General features: G+C 46.8%; 1 protein-coding gene across 1 annotated transcript in view; it reads right to left on the reverse strand.

Annotated features, from left to right (window-relative positions):
- LOC138747981 (lamin-B2-like) overlaps positions 1 to 16,513 on the reverse strand; it is a 116,405-nt gene that overhangs the window by 75,394 nt on the left and 24,498 nt on the right. The window contains exons 3-4 of the mRNA XM_069907661.1: positions 12,044 to 12,228; positions 3,792 to 3,980 (exon numbers count right to left, since the gene is read on the reverse strand). Of these exons, the coding sequence (XP_069763762.1) occupies positions 3,792 to 3,980; positions 12,044 to 12,228 (374 nt within the window). The remainder of the gene's footprint in view (positions 1 to 3,791; positions 3,981 to 12,043; positions 12,229 to 16,513) is intronic.

Here is a 16,513-nt window from a genome sequence, read left to right on the forward strand (position 1 = left end):
GCCTCGATTTACCAGTACACAAGGCCAAGGACAAACATGTCAGTGTGGCAACGGCATGGACAATAGAGACTGTAGATGTAGGAAAACTGGAACTGGAGGAACTCAGCGGGTTAAGCTGCATTGATGGAAGGCCACAGACAGTCAACGATTTGGGCTAAAACCCTTCATCAAGAATAGCCTGAATAAGAGGGGAGGGGGGAGCAGCATGGGTTGGCAGGTGATAGATGAATGCAGGTAAGAGGCAGGAAGAAATGGGTTTTAAAATAAATAAGTAGCTACGATGTGATAGAAGATGCAGTCTGAATTGGAGGAATGGAAGGGGGAGCTGGAGGAAGGAAGGTGTGGTTGACGGGTAGGTAGGGAGGGCAAGGAGGGGAAAAGAGATGGAGGATCAGGGGCAAGGAGATCAGGGAAAGCGAGGGGTGAGGAGGGGGTTAGGAAAACAAGGGGGAGGTTGTCAGTAATTGGAGAAGATGTAGTCGGCCGAGCGACCGTGCGGTTAGACGGGCCGCCAGTCGGTTGAGACAAGATGGTGTGGGGCCCTCCCTTCCCTTGTCAGGAGGATCCCGCATTTGGCGACACGCATGGCCCAGGAGATATCGCCACTTGCTGGTTGCGCGTCGCTGGGCAGGCAGCGACTCCACAACATGCTGCTGTCACTCCCTTCGACCAGCGTGCCCTAGACAGGAAGTGGGTCATCCCCTTAAAAGCAGCGCGAGAGACTCAAATAAAGTTCAGTTACTGGTTCACCCTCGCACTGTGTGGATGGGCTTTTTTTTAGTAGCGCTGCCGGGAGCAGCTGCTACAAAGCTATATTTTTGCTGCAGGATGTCTCACACCCGCACAACACCGATTGATCGTTTTAATTTGCTCCTGGCCTCTGCCGTACAGTGGGAGACACAGCCTGTGCAATTTTCATTGCTACGTTCAAGTTCAAGTTGACTGCACATACACAACCCAACCAAACAACATTTCTCCAGACAACGGTGCACACTCATACATACAACACACAGCTTGGAATTATCACATATAAACCGTACACAAAGATCTTATTTTAACTAAATATATATACATAATTAGGAATGATTTACCTGGTTACAGGATACTATTCACCTGTGGCATCTTTATTCCCTGGAGCACAGGAAGCTGAGGAATGACCTTACAGAGGCTTTTAAAGCCATGAGAGGCATGGATAAAGTGAACACTGACAGTCTTTTGTTCAGGGTAGATGATTCGAGGGCAGAGGTTTAAGGTGAGAGGGGAGAGATTTAAGAGGTTCCTGAGAGGGTGGTCCATATCTGGAACAAGCTTCCAGAGAGACATATAGAAACGAGCACAGCTTTGACATTCACAAGAGATTTGGTCAGATTTATGGTCAGACAGGACATAGAAGGACATGGACCAAATGCAGGCAAATCGGACTATCCCAGAATGATTACATGGCCAGGGAGGACGAATTGGGCTGAAGGACCTGTTCTGTGCTGTATGACTCTGTAACTTGAAGGGATAACATCCTATACATTCTGGCTGCTTCCTTCATTACCAGATTTGTATGATAAACTATCCTCAGTATTTTGGATCAAGTCAACAAGCCAGCCTGACAATATCCAATGCCCTAGGTATGACTCAAGAAACTGGGCTGCGTCCTCAACGCCCATCAGATACAAAGTCCCCAGGTCTCACACAGAGGCAAATGCTCCAGGCCCAGATTCTCGCCTCATCTGGAATTCAGCTACTTGAGTGCATCTACAAAGAGGGTTGAGTAGGGGTTTTCAGGCAGAATAGGAACTCCACTAGTTTTGGTGAGAGAATGTCGAATAACAAGAAAATCTGCAGGTCCTGGGGTTGAGTGCAATACACAAAAGTGGTGAAGAAACTCAGCAGATCACCTTGAGGGAAAAAGGCAGTTGACGTTTTGGACCTGAGTCCTCTGTCAGGAATCTGGTGAGAGAATGCCAATTTGAAGATGCTGATTGCTTCGCTGGCGATTGAGGCTGCAAGGGTTTGAATGTCCCTGACTGGGATGTGCACAGGCATGTCCCCACACTGTTGGATACAGGTCAGCATTGTTGGAATGACTTGTCTAGGAACAAGGCAGGTTCCAGAAGTCCAATGTCAGGTAATGCAATCCCACATAATGACTGCTACATCAAGTGCCATCAGTTATTTCTAGACTATATGTGAAAGAAAATAAAATGGATGAAAACTAACTTCTGTAACAGGGAGGGAAGCCCAAGCACTGGCAGAGATGGACAATAGACAAGCAAAATAGCTGCTAATGGTGAAATCTCGATCAGGTCATGGGTAGAAATCGTCATTCAAGGTTTTGGGTGAAGACTAAAGTATGATGTTATATCGATGAAGAGGATAAGAAGCTGTGGTGGGGTCCAGGGGTGAAAGGCACAGGGTCTTTCTCACAGATGTGAGAAGGTAGGGAAACAGGTCGAGGAGAGAGAGAGAAGGGGGAGGGGGTTCGGAGCAAGAGAGAGGAAAATACAGGAGTGGGTGAAGAGATGGAAATAATGGGACTGGATAGAGGTGGCGGGGTTACCTAAAATCAAGCTGAACACAATCTGCTGGGGAACTCAGTGGGGATGAGCAACAGCAGTGGGAGAGAAAGGATGGTTGATGAAAACCTGACCCCTTGGTTTCTCTTGCCTCTCACCTTCGTCAATCCCTGCTTCGGTCCTTCATGATTCACCTCTGTTTGGTCCTCCAGTCCCACACAGGGCCCTCTGCCCCTCTCCTTCCACCCTGCCCTCTTTACACCGGCTTCTCCACTGCATTTAGCTGGTGTCCGGCCCAAAACGGGGACCATTCTTCTTCTCCCACTGACGCCGCTTGGCCTGCTGAGTTTCTCCGGCAGATTGTGCTTGGCTTTGGATTCCAATGTCTGCATTCTCCACTCTGCTCCTCATTCTGGCTTCGATTCACTTTCCAAGTAGAAGTGTTTCGTGAGGAGCAAGTGTAGAGACTCGTGCAGCTAAAGGACCAGCTTGACCTGTACGGTAGAAGGCCCTTCCAGCCCATGAAACCTATGCCATTCGATTATACACAATCTAATAACCAACCCTGTACGATTTGGAATGTGGGAGGAAACGGGAGCGCCTGGGTCAAATCCACACAGGTCACAAGGAGAATGTACAAGCTTTTTACAGACAGCACCAGATCCGAATCTGGCACTCTAATAGCTAACCGTTCTGCCCCATTGCCCTTTGAGTGAGGTATACTTCAGAGAGATGCCTCCCTGAGATCGAAGATGAATGATAAATCATGTTTCTGTCCTACCCTGATCATTCTGGTGAATGGCTTCAATCACAAACCAGCAAACGCAGATCTGCAACTGAATTATGTAGGCAAGGACAGGTGTGGTACAAGAGTGGGGAGAGTGGATAAATAGAGATGGGGATTTGTACTCCAATGCGAGCTGACTTGCCTGTAAAATGGGCAAAACGAGGCTTTTCCCTGTATTTTGGTGCGCATGACAACCAATTGGTCGGCGTGGGTGAGGTGGACCGAATAGCCTGTTTACCACTCAATAACGACTAGATGCTACCTCCAGCAAGGCCTGCACCTGTGACAGCTCCACCAGGAGCAATGCCCTCGGGTTCCATTCTCCTCATCTTGGTGTGGCTGCCCCCTAGGGATTCCGACTCTCCCAGTGGCAGCGGGAGGGAAGGAGAGAGATGCAGGGTGGGGACAGACAGACTAGAATCAATGCCCACACCCACCCTGTTCAACTGCAGAACCATATTAAAAATTTGTTCAAAGTTCTAGAGGCTTCAACCTACCTCTTCTGGACTTCTTCAAGGCAGGAGTGCAGTCTCTGAACCTCTCGACGGAGCTCGTCCAGCTCCTTGGCGGGCTTTCCCACACTCATCTGCACCTCCTTAAGTTCAGTTTCCCTCTGGCCCAGCATCAGCTCCAGGCATTTCTTCTCCTCTTCCTTCTGCAGTATGGCCGTGTTGAGTGCCAGGACACTGGGGCAATAAGGAGAGCACATCAAGACCCCTGCACTTACTCCGCAGTACATCAACCTGCTAGGGAAACTCAGCAGACATACAGCATTCAAAGGGTAAGCAACATTTCGGGCTTGGGCCCCTCATCAGGAAGCTGGAAAAATAGGTAGACGTCCGAATAAAAGGAGGAGGAGTGGGCAGGGGGTGAAGGGAAGAGGGAGGACAGGGGAGTAGCACAGGCTAATGACCAAGTGGATCCAGGTGGGATGGTAGAAGAGAAAAAAGCTGAGGTGGCAGGGGAGAGGGAAGAGGGTAGCTTTCTGATAGGAGAAGGAAGGGAGGGGGGTGGGAGCTGGTCTGAAGGAGACAGGGGTAGGGAAAGAGAGAGACATGCGGGGAGGGAGTTAAAGCAAATTGAAGGGCTCAGGCAAGGAATGTTTACGGTAGATGTCAGAGGTAAGTTCTTTTAAGCGGAGAACAGCATTGTATTGCCAGGGATTGTGCTGGAGACTGGTACAATAGGGACATTCAAAAGGCTCTTAGATAGTCAAAATGAATGCAAGAATTACAAGCTACTGTTTTAGTAAAATGGGATTATCACTGTAAGGGATAGTATAGACAGGAGGGACTGAATGGTCACATTTAACACAAGGACAACACAAGTCATAGCCCAGCAACAATTCAATACATTGGAAGAACTGAGGGAAGGTTTGTCGCAGTCTGTTCCAGAATTTGATACATTTGCAAAGACACTGTGATTTTGCAGGGGGGAACCATTCTGGCTGCTGAAGAGAAAGCAACTTTTTGAAGCAGCTTTTGTGGCCAACCATTTTTTGTGGAATTCAGGGCAAAGCACCCTCTGGGAATGGCTGGGCCTTTTCGGTGGATTGACCTGCAACAGGAGGGTCTTTTTGGGAAGCAAAGAGCTTCATTTTAAGTGTGACTAATAGTGAAGGTCACTTGGAAAGACCAGGGTCTTGGAAGCTTCGTGGATATGGCCAGTTCAAATCTCACCTACAAAAGGACATGGGGTGTCATGATCACAGCTTGTGTGGATGGACATTTCTTCAAAGGCAACACAAGGAGTAGCAGTAGCAGCTGTTATAGAGTCAGGATAATGTGAACTATTTTGTAACTGTGTAAGAATACATCCTTCTCACTGTAGTAACTGTAGTGCACCACTGTGGGGTGTATGTGTATGTATATATATGCGTGTGTGAACAGTTTCCCAAGATGGTGGAAGACATCAGTAAGTAAATTCTATTCTGTTATTTGAATCTTGCATCTCAGTAAGTTATTTAAGAAGCCTCCCAAGTAACTCCAGAGACATAACAGCAGCTACAACTCCAGTCTTCCCATCAGTTTAACATTAATTCTGGGCATCAAATTTCAAAGGCCTTCACTTCAACTCTGAATTTGAAAGACTGAACTTTTTAGATTTTGGACTGAACTGTAATGGTTTGCGTATAACACACACACACATATACCCCAGAACACCTGCGCATAGTTGGAGATAGATTTAATGTTAATGATATTTTAATAAGAGTTAGAAATTAGTGTTTTAAAATTAAACACTGTCTGCTCATTGCCTATTGCTGCTCGTCATGTGTGTTTTGTAACACAATAAAAATAAAGGGTAATAGTTGTGAGGTAGAGAAGGATTTCAGGGGTGTGCAACCTTTTTTAAAACTCACATTAAGTACTCTGCAGGGTTGGTGCCAGAATGTACATTAGAATGGGGCATTAGTGATTTTGTGGGGGCGAGGAGTGCTAGCAGGTACCTGTCAATAGGGAGAGAGTATTGCTGGCTGGGACCTACCAGTCATTAACACCATCCGCCCCTCTGACATGGGGCATGAAGACGCTCTTTTTATTCCATCAAGCAGCATGAGAAGCTACTGATGCTTGACGCACACTAATGATGCAGCCGGGGGCGGGTGGAGAATCGCTAATGTGCGTCAACCTAGATGCTAGTGACACGGGAGGGAGTGGGGGTGGGTCTGTCAGCCAGGGATGGCCGCGACCATATGGAGGGAACAACACCTCATTTGGGGAAGGCAATGCCTGCCGATGCCCTCCCTTGGTGCCGACCCTGGTGCTCTGTGATTAGTAAGGGATTGTGGGTGGGAAGAAAAAGTTTGAAAACACTGTTTTAATCGTACCTCATTGACTCGTTATGGGCACAGTTTCATAACTCCAAAGGAAATGGGCCAATGACAATTTTTCTCAAGCAAAATATTTCAGTAACAATTGGGTCTTGAGCAGTGATTCTCAACTTTCCCTTCCCACTCACACACCACCTTAACCAAACCCTTACTAATCACAGAGCCCCAATGGCATAGGGATTACTTAAAGTGGTATGTAAGTTTTTTTTTTAAAAGGTTGCCCACCCCCGGGTTAGACTGTTGTGGAGAAAGTTTACATAGCTTGGCACAACATCGTGGGCTGAGGGCCTGTATTGTGCTGTAATGTTCTATGTTCTAGATCCACCTCAGAAACAAGCCCTTAAGCTGGTCAAGCCCGTGCCAACCATCAATTAACACACAAATTTATCATTAACCCCATTTCCTTTATTCTCACCAACTTGGCCTGGATTCTACCACTCATCTAAGCACTGGGGGTAATTTATCAATCTGCATGGTGGTGGAAAATCTCAAAGCATTGCATATAACGTGCAAGGCGATAAGCCAGGTTAAGAGCGAGGTCCATCAGGCAACCAAAGGAGTCATCTGTGCATGGAGCCATAGGATATCTTGGCAAGTTTGTAAATTAATTTTTGTTATCGAGTATTCACCAAGGACAGGGATATTGCAGGAGAATATTTTGAATGAATTTTTAGAGGATATTAGGATTTAAAAGGTTTTAACTGTCTAGGCATTCATACAGGTGGAGGCATCCAAGGTTGCTATGGGAGGCAATAGATCACTGGGGCTCTGTCAGATATCTAAACCTCTGCTGGCCACAGATGAGGTGACAGAAGATTGGAGGATAGCACAAGATGGCTTTATTCAAGAAGGGCAGCGGAGACAAGCCAGGTAATTACAGGCCAGGAAGGCCAACGACAGTGGTAGGGAAAATATTGGAATATTTACAGGGAAAGGTTGTGCAGACTAGGGCTTTTTTCTCTGGAGCGTAGAAGATTGAGGGGGGACTTGATAGAGGTGTTTAAAATTTTAAAAGGGACAGACAGAGTAAATGTGGATAGGCTTCTTCAATTAAGAGTCGGGGAGATTCAAACTAGAGGACATGGTTTAAGGTTGAAGGGGGAGAATTATAAAGGGAACATGAGGGGAAATTTCTTTACGCAAAGGATGGTGGGGATGTGGAATGAGCTTCCGACAGACGTGGTCGAGGCGGGATCATTGGTTACATTTAAGGAAAGACTGGATAGTTACATGGATAGGAGAGGACTGGAGGGGTATGGACAGGGTGCTGGTCAGTGGGACTAGGAGGGTGGGGATTTGTTACGGCATGGACTGGTAGGGCCGAACTGGCCTGTTCTGTGCTGTAAGTGGTTATATGGTTTCATGGTTATATCTTGAATGACAGAATTAATCTGCTCTTGGAAAGGCAGGGATTGACCAGGGATTAATCAGGGTTAGCAGGGATAGCATTAATTGATCAGGCACAGCAGGGATTGATCGGGCAGCGGGGGGTTGACCGGGGATAGTGGGGGTTGATCGGGGACTGTGGGGGTTGACTGGGGATAGTGGGGGTTGATCGGGGACAGCAGGGATTGATCGGGGACAGCGGGAGTTGACTGGGAATAGCGGGGGTTGATCGGGGATTGACTGGGGATACCGGGGGTTCATCGAGGACAGTGGGGGTTGACTGGGGATAGCGGGGGTTGATCTGGGATAGCGGGGATTGATCGGGGACAGCAGGGATTGATCGGGGACAGCGGGAGTTGACTGGGAATAGCGGGGGTTGATCGGGGATTGACTGGGGATACCGGGGGTTCATCGAGGACAGTGGGGGTTGACTGGGGATAGCGGGGGTTGATCTGGGATAGCGGGGATTGATCGGGGACAGCGGGGATTGATCGGGGACAGCGGGGATTGATCAGGGACAGCGGGGGTTGACTGGGAATAGCGGGGGTTGATCGGGGATAGCGGGGGTTGATCGAGGACAGTAGGGGTTGACTGGGGATAGCGGGGGTTGATTGGGGATAGCGGGGATTGATCGGGGACAGCGGGGGTTGACTGGGAATAGTGGGGGTTGATCGGGGATAGCGGGGGTTGATCGAGGACAGTGGGGGTTGACTGGGGATAGCGGGGGTTGATTGGGGATAGCGGGGATTGATCGGGGACAGCGGGGGTTGACCAGGGACAGCGGGGATTGATCAGGGACAGCTGGGGTTGATCGGGGATAGCGGGGGTTGATCAGGGACAGTGGGGGTTGACCGGGGACAATATGGTAAAATGTGATGTATTTTTGGAACCTGTTAAGTACAGGGAGTATTGAGCAACAAAGGGTCACCAGTGCAAAGATCCCTGAAGGAAGCTGTACAGGTGAACAAGGTGTTAAGAAGATACATGAGGTACTTCCCTTAACTGGGGCACAGGATGCAAGACAAGGCAGAACTTAGTGCCTCCCCTGGTTAGGCCACAGCTGGAATACTTGGTGCAGTCCAGGTCACCACACGACGGGAAGGATGGCATTGGGGGTCGGTGCAAAGGAAATTCATGAGGATGTGGCAGGGATGGAGTACTCAGTTGTGAGGAGAGACATGATTCCAGGGGTTTTCCTTCCTTGCAGCACAGGAGGAGTAGAGGGATGTTCAAAATTATGGCAGAGGCATCAAAGACCAGACAACATAGGTAAGCGGTGAGGAGCATGAGGTTTAGAGGAAATCTGAGAATGAATCATTTCACCCAGAGGGCATTTGCATTCTGAAGCATACCACCTGAGAAGGTAGTGGAGGCAGACACTCCAGAACATTTCAGATAGAAGTAGGAATGGAGATAGATAAATACCTTGATGAAGGGCTCAAGCACGAAACGTTGGTTATGTTAGTTTACCTTTGCTATATAGAGCACACTGAGTTTCTCCAGCATTGTGTTTTCACTCTACATCTGTGCACTGGTTCCTCTTTATCCAAGCTGTTTGCTTAGTTCTCAAAGAGCAGCAGCAAATTTGTCAAAGATGATTTTCCTTCGATAAAACCGTCAATGATTACGATTTTATAAATCCCTCACTTCTGCCCCCTCCATAAAAGTTTCCAGCATTTTCCCAGTGACATAGCCCAAAGTTTATCTCTTTCTGTCTCCCTCCTAGTTTGAAGAATCGAGTTATACTTGTATTTCCAATCTTTCTGGGATCTCTGCAGAACCCAGGGAAATATTGGTAGTTTATGACCAATGCATCAATCATCTTTACAAGCCTTCACTCTGCTTCTTGTGGATGCTGCGTGACCTGCTAGGTTTCTCCAGCACGTTTGCGTACGGGCGTACCCCGCTTTACGAATGCTCGAATTACCAGAATTCACTTTTTTATGAAGAAAACCGTGCTCAGGTTTGAATGGATTTTTCGCTTTTATGAAAATAGTCTCCAATAGCAGTCAATGGGTCTTCGCTTTACGCCATTTCGGCTTACGAAAGAAAGGTTTCCTAGGAACGCTCTAGTTTCATAAAGCGGGGTATACCAGTATTGCACTCAACCCCAGTATCTGCAGACTTTCCCGTTTAACTCCATGCTTGTTTGACATTGGTTAATGTGTTAATTCTGTAGTATTGTCGCTTTATTCCCTGTACCTCCTGTGTATAACAATTGAAAACAGAAACCCTGTAAACAGACCTTCCTTTATTTGTGGAAACATACCAAGTAGGATCAGGATAGTTTTAGCCAGGATTTTGCTGAGTCATGGAGTTCTACATCATAGTTCAACTCGACTACGCCTCCATTTGGCCCATCTCCCTCAAAACCATTCCTATCCATCTCAAGGTTACTTTTATTGTCATGTAAAGAACAAAATTGCCTGCTTTAAGGCAGAGTTGTCATTAATGTTGTCCGGCACCCCTTACTGTAAGAGAGAAAGGAGGCTGAAACCTGACAAAGAGCCTAGGCTTGAAACGCTGTTTACCCTTTGCTTCCCATGGATGGTGTGTGACCTGCTGAGTTTCTCTGGCCTGTTTGTATTCTGCACTTAAACAAGCATGGGCAGCAAGTTTTTACACTGCAACTTGAGCTGAATTGGAGGATGTAGTCGATGAGGCATGGAATCCTTCATCATGAAGACAAGGCCCACAGCCCAAATCACATCCATGCTGACCTTTCTACATTTGGCCCAGACCGTTTCTATTCTCTTCCAATCCATGAACCTGTTCCAATACTTTTAAATGCTGTGACACACCTACCCCTATTACCTCCTCTGGAAGCTCATTCCACCAAACCAACTACCCAAAAAATTTCTCAACTCCCTTTAAATATTTCCCCTCTCATCTTATACTCACGTCCTCCAGTTTTGGACTCCCCTACTTCAGAAAACACCGTTCACCCTTTCTGCACACCTCATAATTTCATAAACCTCAATAAAGCCCCACATCCTTCAGCCCCCTGAACGCCAATAAGCCCAATCCCAGCCATCCAATTTCTCCCTGCAATTAATGCCTTCCAATCCAGGCTCCATCCCAACAAATCTGTTCCACACTCTCCTTTCCAGTAGTGAGCTGGAAAGGTTTTTGAAAAAGATGCTAAATTTAGATTTAAAGTGGGCACATCCTCCACCCACCAGGCTGCTTTTTGCTCACACCTTGACAAAGGGCCCAAGCCCAAAGTGTTGGTTTTAGATCTTTATCTTTGCTGTTTGAATTGCTGAGTTTCTCCAGCATTTTTGTGTAAGCTACAATCACAGCGTCTGCAGACACTAAATTTAGTTGCATTGATCCAGATTTATAAAACGTAACATTAGCAAGAATAGCCCAACCATACTATTTCCTGACTACATTATGAACACATTATGGGGACAGAAACTCTTTGACAGTATTAATTATTGCTGCAAATGCACAATGAAAAAAAAGTTTACAGTTTAATTCAGTATAGAGTTTTGAACCTTCACTGTTAAAGCCTGCCTTCAGTTCAAGAAAATGTGGATAAAAGTCCAATAATCTGCCATTCTTAGGGATTTGGTAGTGCCAGCCCAAATTTCCAGATCACTGGATGCCATCCGTAATATCCATACATACTTTAATTTCATTGATTTAGTTTGAATGTTAGTTAGTAAGTACCATAAATGTCTAAGTGAACCCTGTGAGTTTACAGGTAGCAGGACATAAACGAGCAGGCTGCAGATGCTGGGGTCGAGTGCAGTACAGAAACTCAGCAGGTCGTACAGTGTCCACGGAAAGTGATAGGCAGTTGACGATTTGGCCCTGACATACACCTGAAGAAGGGCTCAGATGTGAAACATCGACTTGCCTATTGCTCTCCATGGGTACTGTGTGACCTGTTGAGTTTTTCCAGGTAATCACAAAATTCTGCAGACACCGTGGTTGAAGTAAAAACACAAGCTGCTGGAGGAGCTCAGCAGGTCAGTCTCCTTTATGTAGCAAAGGTAAAGATACCGAACCAACGTTTTGGGTTTGTGGTTACGACCACCAGCCTACTGCAGGGGGAGATCTATGTACCTGCAGGAAGACCCCCTAGGTGGCTGTCTCCACCTGGCTGGCTGTAAACCAGCCGACCCGAATATAATTCTGAGCCGGCCCTTCCTGAGCCAGTCACATGAGGAGCCACCAAGGCATGAATTGGTGTTCAGACTTTTACTCGATAAAGTCTTGTACAGTCTTTTGAGTTTTGTTCTTGCTTTCTGCTTCCTCAGCGCACCACAGGGTTTGAGCCCTTCATCAAAGTATGAGAAAATGCCAGCAGTGTCTGAACAAACAGGCCTTTCACGTGAAGCAACGCTTCACTTGTACATCCAGAGAACCTTATTTACTGCATCCACAAATCCTGGAAACCTACCCAGATGACAGGTAGAAAGAAAAAAGTGCTAACTTAAGAGTAGCTGTTTGGTGGGGGTTGGGGGTGGGGGGTGACTTTTATCCTCTTATTTACAGGCTGGAGTCAAACAAAAAGCCATTAACCTTTCCCTGAAATCCGCGATCAGCTGTGAATTTTTGAGGTTGTTGACTTCGATCTGCATTCGTTCTTTGCAGTTCGCGTCCAGCTGATCATGTAAAGCCTGGATTTCCTTGTTGTACAAATTACGAGCAGCTACCATTTCATCTTCCAATTCTTGAATCCGTTTCAAATCATTTGAATTATCATTCTGGGCAAAATAAAAGTAAACGTGCCCTTAGTTAAACCTGGCAGATCCACTCGGTTGACGCCACAAAGAGGTGGGGACTGAAGGAGTTGGGATGTGGTGGTGAAGTCACATAAGACACTGGTGAGGCCAGATTTAGAGCATTGTGTGCGGTTTTGGTCACCGAACTGCAGAAGAGATATCAATGAGATTGAAAGAGGAGATTTTTTGGGATCTTCGTGAGACTTGAGGAACTGTGTTCCTGGGAAAATTTAGACAAGTTAGGACTTTATTCCCTCGAGGTAGAATAAGGAGAGATTTGACAAAAGTATGTAAGATAGAGTAAATGCAATTGAAGTTGGTTGATACAAGAACTCAAGGTCATGGGCTAAGGGTGAAAAGGGGAAGTGTTTCAAGGGAACATCTGGAGTAATTTCTTCACACAGAGAGAGGTGAGAGTGTGGAACAAGCTACTGGCTGAAGTGGTAAATGTAGTCTTGATTATGAAATTTAAGACAGGTGCATGCACAGGAGGGATATGGAGGACCATGGTCTGGGTGCAAGTCTTAGGGACTAGGCAGAATAAAACTTTGACACAAACTAGATGGGCTGAAGGGCCTGCTTCTATGCTGTGGCATTCTATGGTTCCATTTATTCAGGTGTAAGAGATGGGGTTATATTGTTCTCATTGCAGGCATGGAAATCACCTCTTTGTTTTCCCAGCAGTGTCTTGATTTGAAAATACTCGCCCTGGTATTCAAATCTCTCCTTCCCTCACAACCCCCCACCCCCATAATCTCATGTTACTCCAGTCTTGGTTTTTTGCACATCCGTCCTTCAGCAGGGGGAAGAAAGTGTTGGTGAGTTGCTATAGAGAGTGCTCCTGGTGGTCAAGGCCAAGAGCCCGGCTCCAGGTGCTTTAAGGAGTTGAGTTACTTCACATGAATGGCGGATATTAGCAAAAGCCAATTCATATCCCACATCCTCCCACGGACCCACACACTGCTAATTTCTTACTGGACAATTCTCTGTTGGACATGAGTAACCATACATTTAACTGCTATCCCCACCACCTCCTCAGCCGTGCCCCACCTCTTCCAATCGCCGCCAGCTTTTCAACCATCCCCAAAATAGGTCAAGTTTCACTGAGATACCTCCCTCTCTCCTGCAGGCAAGCTGAAACGTGACTGAGAGCAGTATGAACTAATTTGAGGGGCACGTGCAGTACTAATCCAAACAGCCATGTAGAAAGGGTGGAGCAATTACTGAGGTGACACGAGTTGTGGTGGAGCAGAACCTCATCAAATGAAAGTTAAACATGAAAATCCGCAGAGGCTGGGGTCAAGTGCAATGTACAAATATACTGGAGAAACTCAGCAGGTCACGCAGCATCCATGGGAAGTTAAGGGATAACCAACGTTTTGGGCCTGGACCCTTTGTCAGGTATAAGCAGAAAAAGGCAGGTGCCTACCTAAATACGTCTATCCATGTCCTCAGCACTGCCAAACTGAGGCCACCCACAAATTGGAGGAACAACATCTTGTATTCTGCCTTGGCAGCCTCCAACCAGATGGCATCAACATCAACTTTCTATTTTCATTAATCCTAATCCACAGGCCTCTCTCTCTCTCTCTCTTACCCTATCCCCTTTCCTCCATCCCCTTCCCTTCCTTCTCCTATCAGAGAGTTACTGCAACCCCCTACCCCATCACCTCAGCTTTTCCACTCTCCCACGTGACCTCTCCCCCTCCGCCAGTCCCTACCTCTCTCCTCTCCTGCAATGTGGATTGTGGGGGTCATGTGACCTCTCTGTCTGGAGCCTTGTTGGTAGTCAGCTCACCTATCAATCAAAGTCAAGGCCTGCCCACAGGTCAGTGCACACCTTCTAGTGGCCTCATCAATACCCAGGCTGGACTCTTGAGCTGATGGCACTATAAAGCTCACTACATGTGAGCCATCTGCCTCTTTCTCTTCTGGGATGAACCTGAGCTCCACTCCAGATTGGGAAACATGGGCAATGCTGAAGAGTCATGGCTAAGGTGTGCGCTGGAAAAGGATTGGGAGCTGTAGTATTATGTGTCCAGAAATTACTGTCCTTAGTTTAATTAATAGTCGTGCCTGCTAGAGATATCAAGGGGTGCCGGGTATCGTATGTATAACTTGATTGTAAAGCTTTCTATCTGTGAGTGGTTGCAAGTGTGTTGTTAATCGCACGTGTGTGAGTGTGTGCGCGAGAGCGCACGTGTGCTTGTGTGTCTTTTACCCCTGATGGGACATCCCTACACATGTAAATAAAAACCACTGTTCAACCAGCCTATGTTCAAATTTGTTGCCTTTGGGACCCGTCAAATCGGTTTCATACACACACCTCCTCTCTCCCCCCTCCCATCTTTTTTTAACATTTTAAAAAATTTTAGACATACGGCACAGTAACAAGCCATTTCAACCCACGAGCCGATGCTGCCCAATTTACGCCCCGCATTAACCAACAACCCCCAGTATGTTTTGAACGGTGGGAGGAAAGTGGAGCCCCGGGGAAACCCCATGCAGACACAGGGAGAACATACAAACTCCTTCCGTACAGCGTGGGATTCGAACCCTGGTCCTGATCGCTGGTGCTGTAAAGACGTTGCACCAGCTGCTACACCAACCGGGCTGCCCAACCAACTACTTGTTTTTACTTATACCTGACGAGGGATCCAAGCCAGAAACGTTGGTGACCCTTTACTTCATATGGATGCAGCGTGACCTGCTGGGATTCTCCAGCCCGTTTATATATGCCACTCAGCATATGTAATCCTCCTTCTTAAATCCACTCCTCCAACACAGGCTCTATTCTGAGCCATAAACTTCAGAAGGTGCATGCCTTCCTGCCTTGGTGCAACCTTATTCTTGACCCTTTCTCTGTAACTTGGCAAGGAGATAGAGGGAACCTCACGAAGACAGTGTTGATGAAACCTCACAAACCTCAAGATTCAACTTCCTCCACACATTTCCAATGGGCATTCTGCTTGGTGTATGTGGGCAACAATTCCCTCGCCTAATGGTACCATTCAGCCACGAATGGGGGCACCTTCTTAAGACATTTACATGGGAGTACATGGGAGCCACTGATCCAAACTTCCCACAAGGTTTCAGTAGCCTCACACAAGGCTAAAACGCGAAAGTCTGCAGACACCGTGATTGAAATAAAAACACAACGTTGGAGAAACTAAGCGGGTCAAACAGTGTCCTTTATACAGTGAAGATAAAGATACAGAACAAACGTTTCGGGCTTGAGCCCTTCATCAGGTATGGAAAATGTCGACAGGTACCTGCTTAAGCCTGAAACATCGGTTGTGCATCTTTATCTTTGCTATATGAAGTACACTCTTTGACCCGCTGAGTTTCTCCAGCATTGAGTTTATACTTTTTCCACGTAAAAGTGGTTCCTTGCAGCTTCAGTGCAACTGCTGCCCATCATGACCTAAGCTGAGGGGGTTCACAAGCTCTTCAAGAATGGGGTGGGCCGGGGAGATTCTCTGCAGCTCCAACCTCCAACGCAGCAGGGGAGCCGCAGAGGTGCAAACACTGCGACTGTTGTGCAACCGGGATCTTTGTTTATTCCAGACAAGCCAGGGTGAGGGAGCTTTCAGCCGCAGCTCCAGTATCAGGAGGCAGAGAAATGCAGGCCCCAGCACTTAACTGAGTGAAAACATTCCTTGACAACCAGACTGACCTTTCAATAGGAAAACAGGATACAAGACAATGGGAGGAAATGCTCGACATTTTAAAGTCTTAGCGTACATTCTGAAGCATACGTGGAACAACAAAGTTTGCCACAGAAATGGCTTAAAAAGGTGAGAGTCAATGATGAAATTCTTTTAACATTCTCACAGAAAATCAACTTTTTTCTCTCTCTCTCACCATGTTTTTGTTGCTGTAAAGCTGTGCAAGATAGCTCCAAATCCCAGTAGGGAAACATATTCACATTACAGCATAAATTAGACAGATGATTCTGTTTTAAGCCACTGCTCTCAAACATCGAGCTATTAATTCCAAATTGGTACTTTGCCCAAGCGGACTTATAAAACAAACATCTGTCAGGAGCCTAAAGAACCGTCTTAAGAACCTCTCAGTCATCCATCGATAATATCCATGCTGCAGAAGTGAAGAGAGTAATTAAGTGAACATGGAATGAAGGCCACTTAGACTGGCATCTTCAACAGAGCAGTGCATGTAGCATCTGGCAATCTGACTGGATTTTTGACGGGTTTCATGTTTTAGATGATTATCTTCCAAATGAGCAAATCCTGAACTGCACCCCAAG

The sequence above is a fragment of the Narcine bancroftii genome, chromosome 13 (assembly GCF_036971445.1).
Source record: "Narcine bancroftii isolate sNarBan1 chromosome 13, sNarBan1.hap1, whole genome shotgun sequence".
In the NCBI taxonomy this organism is placed as follows: domain Eukaryota; kingdom Metazoa; phylum Chordata; class Chondrichthyes; order Torpediniformes; family Narcinidae; genus Narcine; species Narcine bancroftii.